Consider the following 24,464-nt stretch of genomic DNA (forward strand, 5'->3'; position numbering starts at 1 on the left):
GAAGGAGGCAGAAGGGAGAGGAAACCACACATTTCATCAGCATTTTTTAGTTTTTAATAGCCTTCAGTGTAGCCTATTACCCAGGAGATCAGCAAATCTTAGCTCTGTCAAAGACAGAGAGAAGACAGAGCAGAAGCTTTCTCATCCTCCACAGCAGTACTAACCCTCCAACACACAAATCTAAACACGGTCCACGCAGGGGTGCCAACTCAAATGCCTCAGCTGTTAAGGCAGAACAAAAAGGAAAGGACAATCTCCAAGGTATAACAGAAAGTAAATACTAATAATGATGTGTGACATTAAATGATGACTCGTTTTTTCGCAAGGCCGTTTCAGATTGTAGCTATAACCTCAGATCAGACCTGAATAACTGTGTGAGCTGAAGTCTTAGTGGAACCATTAATTATAGATTTCCTGGCTTTTATAGGTTGGAGTCAGACCTTTGATGTTCCTTTAAGATTGTTCTCCTCTGTTCATTTCCTTTGTTTCTATGTTGGTAGCTTACAAAAACACCCCAAGATTTCCATGGAAGCATATGAGATAGCCTGGAAATGCATAGTCCATAAAAGTCCTGAAATGCATGGCTCATAAAGTCCTCTAATCCATGGTCAATAAAACTTTGGAAAAGAGCTGTATGAACCACAGTAATTTCACAGTTCAATGAGGTTCATACAAGAATCAATAATCTGGTTTAAATTCGCCTGGATTTGTCCTCCACCTGTGTATTTCTCTTTGACTTTTCAGGTTAAAAGGCAGCTCAAACAGCTGAATTCTGGAGACCTTGAATGGAAACAATGAGTTTTCTGCAGCTTTCACCCAAAAGCTGTAACAATGACCTAAACCCCCTCTACTTTGTCTCAAGTTTCAGGTGACAACAGGTGAGTTAGGAAACTCAAACTGGAAGAAGAACCATTTGGATCTTCAATCCATATAGAACATGGAGGGCTCCAACTTAAGTGTATGCAAATACACAACGGATCTACGGGACAGGCCAGAGTGTGAACTTCTAGTAGACTATTTATCCTCCAAAAATGAGTGCTCACAGTTTCACTGTTGGGTGCTGGTGAACATTATAAACACAAGATGAATTCACGTGTTTCTCTCCTTACCTCACAGGTAAGACTCCACTGCCTATATAATAAGCCATCCCAGATGGTTCCTCTAAAGAATGATCACACTACAAAGTCTGGTGATGGGCAGACATTTCTGGTCTTTTCTTGCCAATCAGAAAGGAACCAGTTAGAGAGATCTCACTGTGTATTGCCTTGTGCAAGGTCCAGCTTGCAATTAATGCTGATGAAACCCAACTGCCAAAAGCAGAATATGCAGCAGCTGGTTTATGAAAGTTGAGACCTTATCCAATTTGTGGGGAAACCAGAGCTGGTTGCGAGTCTCTGATTTAGCTGAACAGTTTGTATTTTTTTGTTTTGTTTCCAGGAAAACACCAGAAGTTACTCCAGAACTGTAGGAGCACTAAAACCATCTGAAACTGCTAAGGCAGACTTCCCTTCTCCCAGCCTTTTCTCATTTCTAGGGCTCTGATCTCCCACTAATATCTCCCTGGGATCTTTCAGCAAGGCAGGCGACACACAGCGTCTGGTTCATCACCAGTGGGGTGGGAAAGGAAACTTATGTTTCCTTATCCCAATCTCCATCCTTACGAAATGGAAGTAGAGGGATAAAAGGTTTCAATTCAGATGAAATCTCACAGGAACACTGAGTGAATAATTTAACTCTAACCTGGGGAACTACCCTTTTAGATACTTTTCCTACGAACATTTCTTACTGAAATAAAACCCACAAAAGACACAAAAGTACACCAAAACTATGCAAATACCACTGCTTTAAGCCTCCAGCTGCACATTTCCACAGCCATATCAGGCCCAATATCCAATACCCTTTCTGGATAGATAGAACAGGGGCAGGAGGATTGTGCCTAACTGCCAGGCTCCCACCAGAGCTATTTAAGCACCTCACTTGTATGACAGATAGAGTAAGCTGGACCAGACACCCTCGTGAAGTGCTGGGACAACATGGGACACCATGTCTTGGCAGAGAAAGAAAAGTCCTTTGTCCTCCAGTTAATAACTATGTTTAGCCAAATTCTTAAACATCCTCTGCTTAAACAACCACTGAGCACATGAAACCTCCTTCCTGAGGCTGGCATTAACCTCAGAAAAAGCCTTACTATATTAAGATTAATAGACACCACCTTAATAACAACGGTTACATCACTCACCCTGAGAATACCATAAACTATAAAAATGAGGCAACTACTCAATTAAAAAAGAAATATTATTCATATTGGAATATTTGTATAAGAAATAATATTAAAATAATAAAATAAAATACAAAACCACAACTCTGTGGAGTTTTTTCTTCAGCAAAGGGAGAAGCCTCTGAGAGAGACTGACCCATTTTACTTACAAGGAACTTAAGTGCTATGAAAATGGGAATTAAGAGCAATGCTCAAGACAATCATAACATGTAAAGGCAAGCAGCCAGTTCCCAACAGACTATTTCATTCCTTTTACTTGTTAGATCTATAAACATTGTGGATGTTTATCTGCCCATGACTTGGCTTGGATAAAAGCACTAAGAGCTTTCCCAGTTTTAGAGGTGGGAAAAGAAATTGCCTAGGAATCCTGAAAACACACATCAAGAAGCCCTGGTCAAACATGAAGGCTCTTATTCAAACACTGAGTGGGAGTGCTTAACCTCAGAGCAAGATTGGAATGACCATGGAAATGTGCCTACCACCATTCTCTTCACATAGAGGCCTTAGTTAAGTACTTCATTTTGTTTTCAATGCAGTCTGAGATGTTAAAACATTTCAGCCCCAGAACACTGTTAAGAAGACTGAAAGTCAGGTATGTTAGAATCTTAAAAACTCCCAGGAATATTCTGCATGGTTGGAAAATGGGGAAATCTTTGGGCTGAAAACTGGAATTGGAAAATCACTACTGGAAGACAGAGGACAAACACAGAATATTTCCCATTGTAATTTCTGTTCCTGTTTTTACTCTGACAAGTCTTTGTTTCTACATATTTTTAATATTTTAAGCATTTACTTTTCTTTTCCTCTTTACTTTTAGATGAAATTTGCCTATGAGCTTTCCTCCTAGGTCTTCCCTAGGCTCCGAAAACATCACCATCCTCCCTGTCTCTCCCATCTACCCTTTTTCCAACCCTCCTCATGGTCTAGTCAACAAGAGCTGGGATTTGTAAAGAGCAACTTGTTAGGAAACAGCAGGAAGAGGACAGTGATGCTGAAAGTGATGACTCACCTGTCTTCTATCCGAACCCAGAGGTCATTGAACTGCCTCTGGCGATGCTGTTTGTGCTGCTTCTTGTGCCATTTCTTCTGCCTGCCAAACTCTTCCAGCTGGCTGATACTATCTGGCAACAGGAGGTGAGGAGACAGGCTGTCTTCTTCATCCACCTGCAGGGGCTTCAGGGAAGGAGACATCAGTGGGACCTGCTCAGAAAGCTGGATAGCAGGCAGGGCTGTTGCTGAGGACCCTTCCAAGGCTGGTCTTGTCTTTGTCATCCTTGAACTGCAAAACACAACATTTAAACATTTCACATTAAAAAAAAGTGAAAGCAGAGGACTGCAGTACATGGTGGGTGCTCCTAACTACTGACAGGGTGTCCAAGGAGAAAGACTTTGCTCTGGGGCAGCAGCTGAAGACAGCAGTGGCCTTTTCCTAGCAAGCTTTCAAATAGACACTAAACTAAAAACAGGAGGAAAGGCAGTTGATCAGCTATTGCTGTTTGGTGGTGTTTTAATTACTTCTTACAGGCTTTAGAGCCTGTGGTAGGGGTCAGCATCACCTCTCCTGCTGGGCTGAAGGTTACATGGCAAAACTGTGACTCTCCCAGAGGAAAACAGAAAGCATAAGAGAAGCTGATCCTAAATTAATGAGATGACACTAATTTCCCCCACCCTTTTTTTTTTTTTTTTTCCTTCCAACTTTGAATACCATCTATAGAAAACAAGTCATTATTTTGACTACAACAATAATTATGCTTTTCCATGTGAATCAGGATTGGTGGCTGTGAAGTCCAGACTGAGGACAGAAGCAGGGTTGAAGAGCCAGGCTGCTGGGATGGGGTAGGCGAAACCTGAACTCTAATAGTTTTGTGTAGTGGAGAAATGAAGCAAAAAAGAGGGTAAATGGCCTGTCCAAAGCCACCTTGAAACAATACTGCCAGAAGTCCTCACTCTTTCTTGAAATACTACCACCTCTTGCATCTGACTGGAAATATGCAGAAAAAGGCCTTTTATTGTTTTCATCTTCTAGAGTTTCACTAATTTTAGAAAAAAGTCAAAACAAACTCTCTCCTTTGATATGCAGCCATGTGAACTTATATTTGTGAGTGAAGATATCTGAAACAAAAATCTTTAATAAACCAGTACTGAGACAAAGTGGGGGTTTTTTTGCCTAACTTCAGCAGAAGTTCCTCTTTGGTCTTAATTGCAAGAGAGGAGCTTTTTCTGTCTCTGGGATGATCCAATGAGTTGTAGGTACAGAAAATGAAATAAAATTAATAGGCAATATGAAGCTGTGGTCTGCAAAACTATTTCTATTACATGGATGCTATGACTTTTATGACAGAAACAATTAAAGCCACGTGAAAAGTTTTGCCTCCTGAGTGAAACCAGTAAGACATTTTAATGAAAAAGTAATAAAACCCCCTAAACTTCATTGGTGACAATGTACAAAATGTGCTGCAAGTAAAACCACATGTTTCATTTATAGAACATTTTGTTCTCTTCCAAAGAAGTCACATCTACTACTAATGGCAGCTTTTTTTTTCTTTCTAAATTTTTGGAAGTCCAGTATAATAACAGTCAAGATGGCCATCTCTCTTTCCACTGCATCATGTTTCACCCAAAGGTCCTTCCAATAGCTACTGATAATTAATTGTTGCTACTATGAGACTCACAGGCAAAAAACTACAGTAACTTTGTCACTCTCAGCCAACATTAGTGAAGTTCTCAGAGATCATTTGACAGATACAGAAAAGAAAGATGCGTGTTTAAACTAATTCTAAAATTCTCCAAGGTTGCTTTCATTAATAAAAGACAGAAGAAAATCCTGTATTTTTCCTCTTTTTCCAAGCATTCAGACTCTCAAGTGAGTCCTTTTCAAACTCATTCATACTCATTCCATTGTCTTTTACACCACAGAGAGATCTGCCAGTTCTGGATGTTTCTCCCCCATTAAGAATTTCTTCCATAATTCCTGTTGAAAATGAATTTTCATCAGTGCAGCAACTTGGAGAGATCTTGGTGCTCTCCAAAGCCTTCAAGACTTAGGCTTTGACATAGGCTCATGGCTGAAGTGAAGCCATCTCCAGACTCACATAAAAGGAAAGGCTCTCACAGGTTTGCATTGGGTAGGTTCTCAGGCCACAGAGAACAGTTCTTAATTTTTATCTAATCATGATGGTAGATTAGTGAATTATCAACATGCAACTGCAGCCATTTAGCAGCTTGGAAGATAACACAGTGTCAAGTTGGATAGGACAGGTTAGACAGGTAGGAAGAACCTTCACCAAACATCTACAGCACCGTGTGGGTAACTGCAGCAGGCAGCAATGGGTGGCAAGAAGGTCCTGGGCTCATTGCCTGCTGCACTTATGCCAAAGCAACTGGAATGCAAGATCAGTGATACTGCCCAAAGACAGCTTGTTCTTGTACTGCTCTGGATATCTCTGCTCTTCACTAGCTGGTGTGAATTCACTCAGGTCTTTCTGCAACCCAGCAGTCCATCTGCACACGGGATGGAGAGCACTACCCTGGCCACAAAGCTGCTGCAGGCAGAAACATGTTAAAAAGGCATGAACATGGAGCAGAAGCGAGAGCCCAAAGTAGACAAACAAAGTGATCACCACAGCTGGAACTGAGCTGTTGCCAAGATTTCTGTTTCCACTGACTTTCTTCTCCTTGCCATCAAAACCGTGCCTCATGTTCTGATCAGTTAGTAATTCCCTGAGACACTCACTGAAGGGTAGGAGCAGCCCCCATGTCAGCCCAAATCTGCCAGCTCATAGCTGGGGGCACCATTTTGTTCCCTGAATGGTCTTAGAGACATCTGAACATACACTTTCCACCTTTTAACACCTACTATTTTGTTCCACGTGTTTACCTTGCTCTGAGCTCCTACTAAACTGGACCCAATAGTGAGGTGTTTTTATGGGTTGAGATTTTAGAAACCACTTAAGATGACTGGCAGCTCACTTCTTATTAAAATTAATGAGTTTGGGCATCAAAATCCCAGTGGTGGCTTTGAAAGCTTCTAGCTTAATTGTTCCCACTACCATCACATGAGCCACAGGTTGTAAACTCTATATTTCAGAACTTTCTCTGGGAAGAGAATAAATAAACACTGAAGAAATGTTAAAATGTTGTAACCTAAAGGGGATTATAAACTAACCACTTGTATTTCAGAGTCAACACAGAGAACAGCTCCACTGTGGCAACTACATATTACATTTGGTCAATATTTGTTCCATTATTCCTGTACTACTAATAATTACCCCAAGACCTAGGAGGGACTACTGGAGGCTCTACATTGATTCTTGCTTGCTTCTTTCAAAAATAAGAATTTTTTTAACACTGATTTAATACACCTAGAGAGCTGGTTGTTTTCAAATTTGATCATCATCCTACAGACTTTCTACCTGAAGAAAACAAAAAAAAAATGATCTCACAGAATACAGATATTTAATACAAATATATTGTAAGACTAGTTTAAGATTTTTTATTCCAAGTATGGTAGGACTTCCTATCAGAAGACAACTTTCCTATTGATTTTATTTAAAAAATGTACTAAGGCAAAGGGATAGAATATGTATTCATATTCTGGATATTTTTTTTTGCCCTTAAAAAAACCCACAAAGGGACAAAACCCTCCCATCTGCAAAAGGATACCTGGACAAAACATCTCCCCATCATGGGAAGCTGTATTGCTAAATTCAGCTGATCATTTTATGGACTATTTTAGTGCCTTTCCTTTGGTTTCAATGTCAATGCAGACTGTTAGCACAGCTGCACTGCAGAAACCATGGGGATAGAATACACTTTTTTTCCCTCCTTCACTACTGCTGAGACAGCTTTTCAAGATACACAGTTATTTTTAAAGCCAGAGAAAAAACAGAGCTATTTTTCAGTTTGTGGAGCCACAGTGCTTCTTCTGAAGAAAGAGTGAGAAAGTACCACCCAAATATCTTGGTCCAGACAAAGATCTCAGAGATTTTTCTTGAATAACTTGATACAACTCCAGGCTTAGAGGTTCCACCCATTTAAAAATCTATCATATCCACACAGGGTGGTCTTTGAGAAACTAAAAGTATTTCAGGCCCTTAGGTGGGTTTTCCTCATCTCTGACCTTAAATTCTCTCCCTGGGATGTTCTGCAAAACAAGTTCTCTGAAATAACAGTCCAAAGAAGAAAAAATGGGAGTATCAGCAAATATTCTACATGTCTTGGTCCTAAGGTAGAAAACACAGAGTGAAAACAGGAAAACATTTATTCTTGCTACTTCTTGAAAACACTTAATCCACAGACAAAGACCCTTGTGGTTTTGTTTCACTTCTGGTGAAATTTGCCATCTTCTAAATCTTTTCAAGAATTAAAACAACAAACAAAACACACATGTAGTTTAGGCTGAGTTGTGTGCCCCATCGGGCTGTCTCAGCACTTCTTTCTCTGACTTGTGGTGTCTAGTGTTGCTCTGGGCTGGCACTGACAATAGAAAATAGACTCATCATCAGGATTTGCTAGGGCTATTGAGTGGATCCTGTCAGAAAAATTGTATTGACATCATGGAGTCCTGTAACAGCTTCTTTTCATAATTACCAGGCTTAAAATTGCCCAGGTCCCAGCTTCATTCAACCCCAAGTCACCTGGTAGTCTGGCCATGCCTTTCTCCCTGCCAGGCAAGCATTTTCCTTCCCCTCCCACCAGATGTCCAATTTTTGCCACTCAGAGGGCCATGACCATCTCTGAGCTTGATAACCTTCTCTGTAGGAGGAATCAGGTCATCCATGTTTCATTCTTGCTCTGAACAACCCTTGCAAATAACCTGCCTGTCCCTACCTGTGGAGGCTGCGTGGTGCTAACAGTACACCTTGCACCACACCTTGTCCACCAATAGGGATCTCTCCAACATTGATTCACTGATGTTTGTCTGAGGGGAACACCAGGCAGGGCAGATCCCACTAATATACTTCTGCCCTCTGTCCCTGCTGGAGTAATGCTAACAGTGTTTGGGATAAGTCCTATCAAGCCTCCCCAGGGTTTAAGCAGGGCCAGAAATTTGCTCACAAGAGAGGACATGCCATTGCTGACCATATACATCTTCCACACAACTAAATCATCGATCTGTTTGTTTCGGCAATCTTGCAGTAAGGTTTCCCTTCCCTCAGATATGAGCAGAATCTTCTACAATTCAAGTTTGCCAATTTGGTGTTTACATCTTGTCTTTGTAGTGCAAGAGATGGAAAAGTTTTGCTCAGAAGGCTGCCACGCTTTGCATGAGCTTCCAAGGACAGCAACATCCCTGAGGTTTTCTTGCTTCAATTCTCAGAACAGTCAAACAAGGAAAGATTTGGTTTCATCAAGAGAGCAGCTGTGGTGATAGCAAGGAATGTGTGATGTGGCAGCTCTAGCCTCATGCCACCGTTCTTGGGATGCGCCCGGATGACAGTCAGACACTAAGTTAAGAGTATTTTATTGTAGACGGATTCTCGTAAACTCCAGTCTGGAAGTCTTCGTCAAGGCAGGAATTTGTCAGTCTATCCCAGGCAGCCTTGCTCCCCTTGCCACAGGCCACAGAGACATCTGCTTCTTGCTTTTTTTTTTTCCCCTCACGCCTCTCTCAGCAAGAGCAGCCACGCACACCCACAGTACGGGCACCACAAAGTCCTGTCCCACAAGTTTTATATTTTTTTTTCCTCTTCCATTCTAGGACAAAACGGAGATTTTCCAAGCTCTTGGGAGAAGCAGCAAACAAAAGGAGAAGAGAAAAAACCAGGCAGAAATCCTAACCCACCCTGCATAGCTCACAGGGCCTCTGACTAGTGATGTAAAGTATGGATTTAGACCAAGGTCTCTCACATAACCAGGTGAAACCAGTTCAGACCAGTGTGGAGTTCATCTCCTCCAAGATGAAAGCATATACATATAAATTGTTTTCAAAGAAGAAGTAGGAGAATTAGATTCTCACCACAATTATCTGAACTGCTTCAGGTAAGTCCTGTAAAACACTGAGGATGAATCTGGGCTCAAGAGACAGCAAAAGAGAAGACCTGTGAAATCCCTGATTATTCACTCATCTGATTGACCTAATTTATAATGAGGTTATTTTATTTAGGACGCAGTCGCCTTAGGCTTGTACACTAAAGTCAAAGCATTTCTATTTCTTAACAGAATTAGGAAACAAAGTTGTTTTTTTTTAATTTTTGCACCAGAGTCAGCTACATCTCATGAGCAGTTAAATTAAATTAAGCAGTTGAATTAGATTACAGTCCACCCCAAACTTGGATGGTATCTCTGGACTCAGAATTCATGTCAGTCTATTTCTCTGGGAAGAACTGTTGTTGTTCAAGGACTGTGGCCTTAGTTTAAAAGGGAATTTGGTCCTCATTATATACATATATATATGCAAAACCTCAAGTCTGTGCATAAATGAAGTGAAAAGTTTGAGAGGTCAAGATATTCCTACAGATGGTGATATTTCTCTTCCCAGTCTGAAAAACTATAAAATAAGAGGAGTAAAATTTTTGTTATCCATTTCATTTCATTAAAAGTGGAGCTGAACTTAGGGAGGAGAAGAAAGACAAACTTTCTGCAGCTTGAGCAGCTGAATTTGCTGAAAAAATAGAAAAAAGAAAAAGAGAGGACAGCTGAAACATTTGTAATGTGCCATTTCCACATTTTCATATGAATTCTTTTATTTCAGAAAACTCAGAATGTTTCATTTCAGCATGTTCTGAACAAAGCTTTGCATTTTATTTTTTAGTCTTCTATTTTCAAAGACTTAAATGCTATGAAGTGGCCTTTTTTGTTTACAAATTGATCTCAATTAAAAAGAAAAACCCAACTAATACATAAAAAAGACAAAAAACACAACAAAACCCAACCCTTGCCTTAAAAAAATAACCTCAAACTGGTCCACTTCAGAATGCTCCAAACTTATTTCCTTTTCTCAACTTTTTGGTTCAATTCTTGAACTAAATAAGCCTTTGTTCATGTATCTTTAGTATAAACTGTGTGAGCTGCACACCCCAGCCTCAGAAGATGGGCTGTGCTCACAAAGGAAGGATGGGTCAGCTCTCCAGTCTTGCTTCCATCTTCTATGTTAACAGCAAGTAAGAACCTTCTCTGCTTATGGCACAGAAAGCCTCACCTTACCCTCTATTCCCTAAATCTTCTCTGGCTTACTATCACCACACCAATTTATTGCTAAGCTGTTTCTGCCTGTTTCTGCCAGTTTGATTTAAGCAAAATACTAATAATAGAGCTGCCTTTGGTGCCTCACTGGCTTATGGAAGTTGTACTTAAAGCTCCTTGGACAGAACACCTATTCCACAGAGTGAGGTGGGCCCTTTTCTGCTTAAACATCCTGGTTCAACACAGAAGCACATAGCAGCTGTCCTGGGACATCTGGTTCATTCTGGAAGTCTGCTTCACAGAGGAGAGAAAAGGCTTCACATTTAAATTACAACTCCTGTATGTCCGTGCATCACTGAAAAACTTGACACATAAAACTAGCTGAAATGTTTCAGCATCTTCTAATCCACTTTGAGGACTGACTCTGCTGTGAATTTTCAGTATTTCTGCTTTTCCTTCCTGATTTTGGACAGAAACAAATGTTGGAGTATCAGCATTACCTCTGGACTGGAAATCATGACTTCTGTCCAAATTTACCAAGAATACGCAGGTTTTCTGATGAATCTAAAGTGCAAAATAAGATTGTAGGGTTGCACTTTTATCAACTGGAATATTTTCAAGCTTTATGCCACACATTTTTTTCCTATTATTGTTTGAAAACCATTAGGAACAAGAGTAAATATATAGCTCTTTCCTTTTAATAACTTTTTAATAAATACATATATATTGCTTTAATAAAGAACAATGGTGGACTTATACCGGGCAATGTAATCTCTGTTTCCTCTTTATAAAGTCTCTAATCTTTCTATGTTTCTTCGAGGTGTTGTCATGTTAATTATACACAGCAGATTTTTCAGGTGCTGGGAATTAACCTCCATCATTCAACAGGTTCTGCTAAGTCTAAAATTCTTAGCCAGTTTGGCCCAATCTGCAACACCAAGTTTCTTCAGGTCTAACTGTGACATTTCCAGAGTTTTGGTTTGGACTTAGGTTTGGGGCCATTTCTGATTCTACAGCTTATTTATGGTGGTTTCGGCAGTTTCTGAGAAACTGGACAGTGGTGACCAAATGCCAACATCTCATCTCATCATTACTTATGATCTCAGACTCCAGTGACAAGAAAGCAAATCGAGGGCTGAACAAATCCTTCATTCTCCTCCAGCTGCCACAACTGAACTAGAAATACTCAACAAACTTGTCTCTCTCTTACTTCCATTTTAAGCCAGTGGAGATCCTGATGCCTATGGCTGGCTGCTTCTCTCTAGGCATCACCAGCTTTTGGAACACTGAGCTCTACAGCCATGTGTAAATGCAGGTTTACTCACTCAGTTGCAAACCTATTCTCATCTCCTGTGGTGTTATTCCCAAACCATTTCTGACCTCAGTTTAAGCATAGAAAAGAAAGTATGAATGCTTTTGGTTCTGTCCCAGTAGTTGTCATCCAGAGAGGATTTAAGACTAAGGAGCTGACTGACAAACTGGTTGCTCAGTTTTGATTCCTCAGTTGAATTACAGCTAACACACAATTGTTGCCTGTATCTTACCCATTTACAATCCAAATTGAATTCTGCTACCAGATTGTCTCTTTTGGAAACTGGTTTCCTGTCTCTGCTGGATCATCTGGAGAGAAGAAACACCTGCAGGAGTCTGTATTTCCCACCACATCTTAAAAATAAATGCTCTACAGAGACATCAACTAAGCAAGGTCCCTGGCTTGAGGAACTACAACATTTTCACTGACTTCAGTCTCAAACTAAGGGCAGATTATTCAGTGTATGCCTGGTGCTGTTTCCTGCACTTCTCTCTTGTGCTCTTGAAGCTGGGCCCTGGCAGAAATGAGATACTGGTTGGATCACAAATATGTACAAGCACGGCAACTTGTCTTCCTTAAGTGCCTGGTTCAGTCCAGGCTCTTACAATTGCAAGATGACAGATAGTGTAGGCACATAAGTAGCTGCTATCACTAGAAAGAGAGAGACATGGACCACTTAAACTGAGCAATACGCAGAAGTGTGGAACCAAAGAGCCATTAGAAGACCTTGCCTGCAAGAGATCCCACATCTCTTACACTAAATCCACTTTTCCTCTCTGTAGATGACACTGTAAAACATCTGATCTGCTCAGCCACTGATGGCTGCTGAGCTAAAAAAAGGAACATGGAGCCAGTCGGCCTTTCTCCAAAATATTGCTGTAGCCCTTTGGCACTGTTTTTATCACAGGGCCTGAGTGTTTCCAAGAAAAGAACAAAACAGTTGTCAGAAACCCTATTCAGACAACACTTCAGCCTGTCTGTGAGCATTTGCACTGTGTGGCAATGGACAGAGCCCTAATGAAGGCAGGAGAGTTCTTCCTCCAAACTCCACCTGCTTTAACATCTTACTGCTGTTCTATCAACTCCCACATTACTGGGCTTCACATAAGCTCACTCTACATATTAGCCTGGTTTCACCTGGGTTCCATCTCTGCATTAGATCATGCTGATGAAACTGCTTGTATTAAACACTACTTTCTTTCTGACAAATCCATCCTTCATTAAAATTCTTCATTAACAAAGCATGCACATTGCTGCTGAATCCTTAAGGAAGAAAATAATGTTTTATATGCTCTTTTTTTCATTGTTAATTGAAACCTATGAGATTAGACCTTGAACTACAGAGATTGAATATGTAGGAGGCATCTGGGGCTACAAGAAAGATTGATTTTTAATGAACTCCCACTGACTAGTAACAAACAACAGGGCCCAGGACTTCTCTTAGAACAGGAAAACTTGCACTGACCCTGGAAAATATCTCTCATTCATTGCAATGTCCATTATTATTATTATTATTATGATGGTACCTTTCAGAATCCCAGAAATAAACTATGAACACATCAAATAGCTCCATCTCAGCAAGCTGACAAGTGAGTGGTTCATGATGATAACAGACAGAAACAGCCAGAACATCATGAGGATACAATGACACTCAGTGGTACAAAATTGAGGGTCTTTGCAGCCTTCCTTTGCTGAAGACTTCATTGTGATGGAGCTCTGGGAGTTCAGCTACTCCAAGGAGTTAACAACACAGCTAAAAAACACAGAAGGAGGATGTGCATAAAGGCAGTGCTTCCTCCTGCATATAAGTGGCTAGCACTGGCCACCAGCAGTCATGGAAGTCTACTTAGGTCCCCTAATAACAATCCGAAAAGGGGGAGGAGAGCAATTCTGGTGCCAGACATCTTCCAGTGGAGGAAAGGGAGTCAATGTCCAAGAATGGCTACCAGGGGCTTTCTACTGTCCCAGTAGAAGAGTTGGGTCAATTAGCTTCCTTGACCAGAGAGATATCAAGATTCTTAGGTTCCTTTCAAGCAATCTGTACAGATTTGTCAAGGAAAAAAAAAAAAAAAAATTACACTGGGGATTGGCAGTGGTTGATACTTTCACTGGGGGTGCTTTGTGAACATGAATGACAAATGGCTCTTGTCACAAGCTTGAGTAGACCTAAATTCTACATAAACTGTTTAGAAACACAGACACACACAAACATACACAAAACTAGATATCACGCCCAGCTCTCCTACCACGAAGAGAACCCCACACAGCAGTAAATGAAACACCAGGAAAATGAAAACCACTTGTTCTACTGCTCCCCAGGGCACAGTAAGACAGTTTGGAAGCCTCCACCCTCCATTGTACGTGCATGTACATTTTCTTAGTCTGTGTTTGTTTGTGTGCCTGGAAAAGCTTTATCTAAGTGCCAGTTTTTTGAGAGGGTACCACAGCCCAGCATTTGCAGCACTGCCTAGCTACTGGAAAGCATGTAATATCACAAGTCCAACAGCCATCAGAGATTCATTAAAACTATGCCTGGCATCTGGCACAGCTTCTAGCAATCACGTTAGCTTCTTATCACTGCACAAAGCTGGAATCCCTTAAGAGTGGCCAAACTAGGACTTCTCCTGAGTTGGTGCTGTAATACAAGTCAGACTACAGAGAAATCAATAACCCTTTGCTTGCAGAGTGCTTTTTATTTCAAAATCATTCTTCTATTCTCAGAACAATTTGGCAATTTAAAATCAGGCATTTTTAATATATATTACTAAAGTGAACTGCCTGTCCTTTTACCAACTTAATGGGATTAGGCTGTTTCTGCAACTTGACCCTACACACTTCATTTTCAAAAGGTCTGGAGGAGCACGGGCTCAACTTCTGTGCTTCCAACCTTCACTCAGCTTTTACCACTTCTTCTTAATCCACACCGACTATCACTCCTTGCTACCTCTCCTGGAAGGACTTAATCTTATAATCAGCAAGGTCTCCTCTCTGGCTCAAACCACCTTCCACTGTAAGTGTTGGATTTGCAGCACAGGTCAGAGGTGCTGCCTTAGCCAAAAGGGCCCCTAGGGAACCCTATATTCTTTTATGTTCTCTGCACAGTAAAGCTCAGTTTATGTTGGTGTCAGATACATAAATCCTTTGCCTCTTTTTTTGCCCCGCTGTCACAGTCTAACCTGGCAGCTAAGATCAGTCCTGGATAGGTGAAGACTCCATACCAAAAGTGTGAGATTGACAGGCATGTACCAGGCAACACTAACCACAGACATAGAAAGCCCATACACATCATCTGCTTTCACTGGAAGCAGCTCCACACTGGAAACATCTGTAGAAGGAAGGGATGAGAGGAGTGGGTGAGTCTCAAGCACTGGGAAGGAGACCCAGATGACCTCTGCATCATGCTCCACTGTGGCCAGGTTGTGTCTTATGCATATATTGTATGTATTCAGAGCAGCACAGCCCTGCCAGTGCTTTTACAGCTCTCCTGGCTTGACAGTTGCCCAAATAAAATCCAGAGGAGGGATTGTCCAGTGGTTTAGGGTTTAGTAGTTCAGCTGACACTAAACTAGCTGCGCTGTCATTGTTTCCCTCAGGGAGTTAAAAACCTCTTTATGCCCCAATTTTCCACCCACCCACGGAGATGACTCCTCATCTTGCATGAAGATAGTGAGAAGAAATACAGCAAAGATCCAGAGATGCTCTGCTGGTGGGGCCATGGGAGCATTGCGGGCAGACAAGCGTGGGATAGACTGCAAAACTGCCACCTCATGCTGCTGAAGTGCTGCCCACGTAAGATGTTGTCATTAAAACTGCAGAAGGATTCATCTGACTCATCTCACTGCCATGAGCCTCAGAACTTGGGGCTGCCACACCAGGTTGGCTGAGACACAGCAGCACAGGCTCCTCAAGCAATGCTTTTCTCTTGAGCTAACAATGACACCCTGTACACATGCATGTCTGTCCCTCTGTCTCCTCCCTGCTCTAGTAAGACTCAAGCTGACAGCCAGTTGTAACTGAATTATCCCAAGTAAAACAGAAACCAAAAAATCATGTATGTCCTGATTTATGTGAAAACAAGCAGGAAGGAGTCAGGCTTTACAAGGAAAGGCTCAGGTAGGAACTCAGGTCTTCCCTAGATACCAAAATCCAATGATTAGAAAACCCATAGAAGCTCATCAGGTCTGTTTTTCACAGACTGACCAGGGATTTCTTGGAAAGGCAAGGTAGGTAAAGAGGGATGGACTAGGGACAGTGCAGCCCAATAGTGAAAGGAATAAAAAATAAAATCAGTCTCCTGCTCCATCATCTCATTTAAAACACTTCTGGTTGCCTGTGCGCTTTATTTGCTGCCCTTCACTGATTTGAGTGGGAATTGCTGACCATCCTGCAATGATTGCTATCAGTATGAATGCTTGAATACATAGAAATTGCCCTAAATTCATGGCTGCATGTGTAAAACAAACAAACAAAACCTCTGTCAGCTCTGCTTTCTTTCAAGTCTATGTCATTTCTCCTTGAGGGGGAAGTTTCTAAAATTGCCTCAGGGGTTTAAAACCTCACTGCCTGCTAAATGTCAATGGAACCTAAAAACTAATCTACACATAGAAGTTTGATACACACGCAAAATTCTAATTTAACACTAGCAAGAAACCGTATGTCTCTAGGGAAAGAAAGATGATTCCTTTATCACAAATGCAAGCAAGGTTTGTTTTGACAAAATGGTGGCAAAAAGCCCATCTGTACATCTATAGCATCCACTGACTGTAGGCCAATGGTTAGAATGACGTGGGAGAGGTTTTCAGCCTGGGTGGAATTATGGAGGAAGGAAAGAGGCATCCAACAAAACCATCTGTGCCCAAACTGGAGTCAGAGGTGAGGAGACAACAAGGTCTTTCAGATTTGCATCTGCCAGGATGGGAGAAGCAGAGAAAAAACCACACACTGACCTGGACCAAACCACCACCAGTACCACCCTAGTGTTAGACAGCCTTGATTCTTAGCACTGCTGATTTCAGAAATCAGCTTTTTCTTTTCAAAGTTCATGCAGGGACTTCTGTATCTTTCTTGTGCTGGAACATGATGCCTTGGCTCTGTGGGTGTTAGGAATAATCCCTCAAAATTATTTAAAATGACTTAAAATGCCACAAATGCAGGCAATGTTACAACCTAAACCCACTACAGCAGCAGAGGTTTACTACTCTCCTTGTAGAGATCAATATCAGCTTATTTCAGCTAGTATTTTTTTCTTTCCCCTTCAGAAATCAGGAGGGGACAATACCACAAAAGCATTTGAGATCCATGTGAACCTCCTCTAGCTACTGCAGATCGGAAGTTAGATTCCAGGGCTATAATGAACCCAGAGACACAAAGATGTTGGCACACAATGTTATTTAACCATTGAAGATTATCCCAGTCTCACTCAATAACTTAGTCTTTTCTTAATGATGCTGGCATGTACATGAACTACAGCCTTCAGCAAAGCTCAGTGCCAACAGAAACCAGCAACTCTGCAGAGACTGAGCCCAGTGTAGTCCTCTGTATTAGAGCTCTGGACAGGCTGTATCATTTTTCTTCAATGGAGAGTGAAGGTGTTTATCTGGGAAGCATTTCACATTAAGGACAATAGGGAACTGTTCAGCTTCCCACAAACAGGCTGGTATGCAACCAACACTCTCCAAGGAAAACTTTGGAACACTGGCCACCTCTTTCCAGCAGGGATTTCATGTAAAGTAGTTAATGCTCCACATCCTTCATCCTGATTTATTCCTGCTTCAACCTTGTTTCAAAGTGCTGTGCTCACTTCAAACACAACATGGGGCTCATCTCTCTGAATATGCACTTTGATCGCTGGGGACTCCAGATCCGTATCGGCCGTTCAAACATAAACAGGGATGTGTTGTCTCGACAGAGGTATTTCTGTGACTGCCTTTATTTTTGCAAGAGTAATTTGGAAATGTGAAGCTGGGGTCAGATGACAGGAGATTAAAATCTAGTGGCCAGACAGGGCACAGGATACCAAAGCACTCGGAGACTGTATACAATTTTGCTGCTGAGCTGCTGCAGGGTAGCAGGGAAATCTTGGTATCCCTGACTTGACATGTGTCCTGGGAGTCAGTGGAGAAAGGTTTTGTTGTGCTCTTACCCACAAACAAAAGCATCAAATTAGGTCTCTCTTCCTTTGCAAGTTGCCACCAGCAGAGACTGGCACTGCAGAGATGCGAGATGGTTTGACGTCCCATACAGCAGTAGAAAAGGGAAATACCCCAAATCTAGTTCTTCTGCCAACTCCGGTCCCCTGTGGGACCAACTGTTTCATTGCTGAAGTCAGGAGGAGTTATGACCATTTTGATTGTAAATTCAGGCTAACTCTTGCTCCTTATGAAAAATTCTGTTCTGTAGTAGGGCTACAGATGAGGTAGACAGATAGGCATAGCCAAGTCTACAGCAGCCATGATAGGGTAAATCCTCCAGGTTCTTTCCCTGATCAACTGGAGGCTCAAAGGTCTGTGACACGGCAAAGGAACCAGTTTTCGAAAGCAGAACAACTATCATTGACTCTCCTGAACAAGAGGTCAAGGTGGAGGTCCAAACAGATAATTCAATTTATGTCAGATACTTGCTATACCCCAGTCTTTCTCTATAAATTTGCATGTATTAATTCTGAAATTGTATTTTTAGCAACCATAATTGCAGCAAATTGTCTTAATTCAGGATGTTCTTCCATTATATCAATTTATGGCCACTGTGTCTATACCCACATACAGCATCTGATCTACATTTCCTCCCTTCCATTTCTATTCACAGGTCCATTTTTCTTTCTCCCTGGAATTTGGAGCATTTGGAAGTGTACACCCACTAATAGAAATTTGTTTTATTAATTTAACTTTGTGGGAAGCAAAAAAGAGAGCTGATCCTCTGCTCTGAAATGAATCACTGCACAAGAGAAGACAAATTGTCTGAGACACCAGAGGCTGCTTCAGAGAGAGTGACTGAGCTGATTTCTTGGGAAATCCTGAGTCATCAAACACAGCAGTTTAACCCCCAGAAAATGGGAAACATATTGGCATGACATTAACTTGCACAGAGCATGAGCTCCAGAGAAGGGTGAACCTCCAAAAGTTCTGGAGATCAGTTTAGCTTGTGGAAGGATTTAAAACCTTAAAGCTTCTCTGAAGTATATCTGATCTGGAGCTGGGTTCCTTATTCCCAACACATGATTTACTGGATGAATTAAACTCTTTACATACTTCATAGATTACATATGAATTTACTTTGACTTCTCATAAAAATGATTCAATGGTTATGACATGAAAATGTATAGTGGCTTCTAAGTTATTTACTGTGACAAGTGCTCTTCATACATCCACCATTCTTAATTTATTAGTCTTATAAGAACTTACATTTTTTGGCATTCCTACTACTAGCGTTTATCTAGCAGGAGCCACTGATAAATATGCTTCTCAGTCTGACCCTTCACCATGGTGCTCCTAAAGGGACACTCACACAATCATTTCAGACCCAAAGCTGGGTTGTGGCCAACATAAAGCCAACTGGCATGGCTGAGATACTGTAAATTTTTAGAAGTGAGACTATTTTTACTGAAGTGGACAAGAAATGGCACAAGATCACATCACATATGTATGTTACAGTGAACTTCAACTTGTCGGGGCAATTCAGAAAAGTCTAAATAAATTTCATAGTTTGTCATAACAAGATCTACCTGCAAGGAGTCATTTGACCATGCCATCAGTAACACCATGCTGTTTTGGAGGGTTTCTAGCCCCATTTAAACTGTGAAGAATGTCCTTATGACCACCTGACCACTCAAGAAAGATGGAAGACATACTTGTCAGTGTATTTGTATGTAGAAAACTGTATCCCCAACTGTTTTCTTTTAATGCACTATTCTTAAAGGAATTTTAAATTAAAATGTCAATGAAAAAAAGTCACTGGCTCCCCTTCTTCCTGTTCATTTTTTAGTAGTTTGTGCATGTTAAAGAGCTCCTGCAGGCTGAATTATTAGCAATTATGCTCTCGCTGAATCAAACAGCTCTACTGGTTGCAACACAACTCACAGACCTCTTGCTGAAGGAAAAGAAGTCAGCTCTGGTAGTGGAAAAGCTATCTGTCCTAATGTGTGAGGTCTCTTTGCCTGACAACGTGATAGTGAAGGTAAGGGAAGTCGGCACCGCAAAGACTTAGTGACAGCAAACAGACCACAAACTTCCTTAGATAAACGACATCTTTCAAACCACACAATACCACTTGATACCTTTGTGCCCCTTGAGTTGTTACAAAGTGCAGCTGCACTTCAGCCCAGATTGATATCACTTGGGATGGAGGCCATCAATCCACAGGACAAGTGCAGGCTGAATACACAAACACAAACTCACTGTTTTACTACAATACTGGGGAGAGGAGAGTGCCATTTTTCTACAGGCTTAAATGAGTCTAGTGACTTTGTCCCACTTGAACACGGGGCCCAAGTCATTCAAATACCAGAGGAATTAATCTCACAAAATGATGTCATCCAAAACCAGCCAGATACCTACTGCAAGAAAGTTGGGCCAGCTCTCTGAAGCCCCCATGATCAGTCCTCTGGAAAAGCCAGGCTTTTCAAATTGACTGTATTAAGCATCTGCACAACTCTGTGAACATACCCTTAGTTTTCTACTATTTCCCTCATGATTCCTCACAACCAAAGGCAAGGGAGAATCAACAACAATCTCACATTAACAATGACCTCTAAAAAGCTACTGGCACCAGTGGAAGCCTTGTTGTAAATTCAGTGCAGTTTGGATCAGCTTTATCCCTAGTAACTATAGACCAGAATTTTCCTCTTACACTAATGACCTTAGGTGAAAAGATCTGCATAAGAGTTGGCTGGAGGCAAAAAGAGGATGAAAAATCAGCTTCTTCTGTGGAAACAAGAACCCTGAAATTTGGCTAGGAAATAAAATAAGAACTAGTTCTGAACTTTTGAAGTCTCCAAGGCTGGAAGCTGATTATTAGATAGTTTATGAAGCATGAGATACAGATCTCCTAAAACTGAAGGGCTGCAGAGCAGCAAAAAGCCTAGAAACCTTAGCACTGGCTTCAGGACAGCTCAGCAAGCAAGCTGCCCTGGAGGAAAAAGAAGCAAGCTCAGGTTCCCCAGAGGTGCTGTGTGCAAGTTCCCAAGAAAGAGAATGATATGGAATATGAAGGAATTCCTTCAAAAGAAATGAGAATTTTTGCCAAGGATAAAATCTGATTATAGAGAAAAGTGAATGTCCCACTGGGATAACTAGTCAAGCACAAAATTCCTGAGTTCTGTTCCATATTCTTTCATCAACACCATGAACTATCCTGCTCTTCCCCAGATTTTTTTGTAGTGAATTGCTGAATTCCACTCTTTCAGAAGGTGTTCGGTCTTCAAAGTTGGCTTCAAGAACATGCAGATGCACTGGCCCTAAGTAGTGTGTTGCTCAAGTGACAAGATAACCAAGTTTCCATGGCTGAGAACTTGTTAGTTGACTTTTCTTTTCTACAAAATCTTGTAGATTTTCTTCAGTTTCTTTCCCCCTAAGAGTTACTTTGACTGGCTCAGACTCGGGGGCTTTAAGGTAATTATAGACACAAAGGCAATTACATTGCAAAGAAGGTTATTTTCATGGCACGTGGGAATCCCTTGAAAATATAATGTGCATATTTTCATGGCTAAATATTTTAAGCATTAAGGAGTCATATTCTCCAAGGTTAGATGAGGCAATAAATTTGCCAGTGCATGCAGATGAACCTCATTTAATCCCTATACACTTCTTACTGCAAATTATACTGTCAAAGAAACCCCCTTAAATAATGGGTTCGCTTCTCTTCTGAGGAAAGGAAGCTAGTGAAGGGAGTACAATCTTCAGGCTCAGATGAAGTGAAAGATCCAAAGGCTTACAATAGGATTAAGAAGAATTGCAGCATCCCAACGGGGAGATTACTCCACCCACAGAAAAAAATAAAAGTGTGCATTTTCCCCTGTCTCAGAAGAGATGGGATTCAGGATGGGTTAGCATCACCCCACATCTTCATTTTTTCCTCAACTGAGTCAGTTGTTCCAAATGACAGTGTCACAGGTCTCAATTTTTTTTTTCCTACTTGTCTCTTTACTAAATAAAATGTTACTTATTTCACTTCAAAATTATCCCAAATACATCCCAAACATTAATAGCTAAGCAGAGTGACTGTACTCTGGCTGGCACGAGAAAGCCAAAGTTGCTTGGGCTTCCCAAGGAACTTGGCAACTACTGGGAAACTCCTGAGGGCTCTGATGGCATTCATAAGTTTCTGGGATGTAATCTATTGAACTGGCACTTTTACCAGTTTGGGGCTGTGGGGAATGTTATGCCTACATTTTCCCATCTCTGCATATCAGCTCATGAAGGTTGGGGATCCTGATGGAGTGAAACAGCTGCATCACTGTGTGGATTAGGTTTGCTTTCATCCCATGGGGCAGAAAAAAGCATTCATAGCAGAGCTAAGACCTCCAATATGAGACAATGCTGAGCAGGAACGCCAAGGTCACACCTGTAGGATGCTCTAGGAAAAGGTGAAGGTGCAAGCTCTTTGCTTCAGAAAGAAGGAAAGGAACAAGCTACAACAGCAAAGACATGTTGCTTCAACTGGGCCAGGAAACTCAAACACAAGGAGGAAAGGTAATTAATTTCTACAGCAGAGCTCTAAGGGTTTACAATAAACTCTCAGATGGGCAGAATAAAAGCTTGCCCTGAATTCTCCCGTTCTGAAAAAGGAAGCATTGAGTATAATGCCAGAAAGAGCAGTCTGATGGAAATGAGCACTGCTGCATGTTTTTCTGGCCAAGAGAATGGCGAGCAGTACGTCAGGGCTTGGTGCGTGGCAGAAGGTCAGAGCTGATTCTGAGAACCCAGTAACAATGGAGTCATCATGGACACAGGTGCTTCCGGCATTGATCTTGCAATTTGGCTGTTTCCAATTAAATGTGAAGCAGCTGTGGCCTTTTATCTGCTCAAGACACTGGAATCCATCTGAGGGGAAACTTTCTCCCATCTCCTCCTCTCTCCCCCCCTCCAAGCATGCAGCTCTGCCTTCTGAAGACAGAGGCAGGGCCAGCCAGTTGGCAGAAGCCCCACACACAAAAAAAAAAAAGGAGTTGCCTGTCTTATCTCAGGGCAAAGCAATGAGATACTGATTCAGTCTTTTATTTTTCAATGCCTTTATTTGTGGACAAGGAGGACAGCCAGCAAAATAAGAAGCAACTATGAATGCTGTTGAAGGTTGTCAAGCAAACAGATTTGGGACACTTTCCCACATGCAACAAGAAATGAAGCCAATGTGAGGATAAGTTCTCGAATGTTTATGACACTGTTCTGCATGCTAAGTACAACTCAGTTTCTTCTACAGAAAGGGGTCGAGCTTTAAAGAAGGTATTTTCAATAATCAGCTAGTGGGATTCTAGAAGAGACTCAGGAAGGTCAACACTGGGCCACCAGGCAAATCAACAGGAGCTAGGGGATTTCAGAAATCCAGTTGGTGAGAGCTCCCAAGCAGCCCCACAGCAGCCAAATGTTCTTAATATGAACTTTTCTTTGCCAGTTCATTGATTCTGGAGCTATCAAACCCCTCCATGTCTTGGCTATGTTTTCTAGCCAGCTAAGGTCTCACTTTACTTTTTCCTAGTACCTTAAGAAACTTGGCTCAGATTTGTGCTTGTCACAAGACAACAGAAACGTGAGACTCTAGGTATTCATTTCCATCTGCTAAAATAGCAGCCATTTCACAACCCATGCTTAGCATTTTCATCAGAGGAAGCCAACAATCTTCTGGCTTTGCCCAGCCTGTATGTAAAAGCATAAACAGTTTTGGTCTTTGTCCTGTTTCACTCTCCTAAGGCTTTTCTGATACACAGGAACAGTACTATTTATTTTCTGAAAAGGTATTATCTTGTCCTTTCTGAAACCAAAATGGATGGCAGAGCTTAAACATCATACCAGACTATCCCACCTATTTATGGTACCACAGCTTCATTACTAAACAATGAAGACCAGACTACTAATAATTTCAATAATAGTCATACTTTTCTAAAAACAGAGATATTTAAGTAAATAGTATTTGCTTTTTGGGCAAGACAGCATTGGGAGTAAGTAGGATGTAGCATTAGTGTTTTGCTAAAGTTACTTTCATCTTTTCACACGACAGAGCTTCTGACTTAACCTGAGAAAGACTGTCTTGCAAATTAATGTCAGGAAATCATAGATATTCAGCCAAACCCACCCTCTATTTCAATATGCTACACCTCCAAATATTCCTATGTGCCAGCTCAAATTGTTCCTCTTTGTCCTTCTGCACACAATCTGTCTACAACAATCCTTCTTTGAATTCCCTTGGCCAAAAAACATAAGCATGCAGCTGCTCCATTTTTTTCCAGCCCTTGCATTTTTTCCATGTGCTGTCCACCCCCACCAATCTCTACATTAGAGTCCAGCTGATCTTCCCTGAACACTCTCCAATTTTTCAATTGTCAGTGCCAGAATGCAGTGCAGTAGGCTTGAGTCCCTTATACAACTTATTTGGAAGCAAGGCAGAAATGTCTCCTTTGGGTTTCAGCACAGGAGAGGAATACTTCTCATTTCATGTATGGCTCCACAAGAATCAAGACAAAACCACTTGCATCTCTATAATCCATAAAACAATTTTAAGCTTCTACTTGTTTATTCTATGTATACATGTGGTTAGTTCAGC

General features: G+C 41.3%; 1 protein-coding gene across 1 annotated transcript in view; it reads right to left on the reverse strand.

The window, feature by feature from the left end:
• TRABD2B (TraB domain containing 2B) overlaps positions 1 to 24,464 on the reverse strand; it is a 281,339-nt gene that overhangs the window by 18,094 nt on the left and 238,781 nt on the right. The window contains exon 6 of the mRNA XM_051624831.1: positions 3,288 to 3,557. Within this exon, the coding sequence (XP_051480791.1) occupies positions 3,288 to 3,557 (270 nt within the window). The remainder of the gene's footprint in view (positions 1 to 3,287; positions 3,558 to 24,464) is intronic.

Source organism: Apus apus, chromosome 7 (assembly GCF_020740795.1).
Source record: "Apus apus isolate bApuApu2 chromosome 7, bApuApu2.pri.cur, whole genome shotgun sequence".
Taxonomy (NCBI): Eukaryota; Metazoa; Chordata; class Aves; order Apodiformes; family Apodidae; genus Apus; species Apus apus.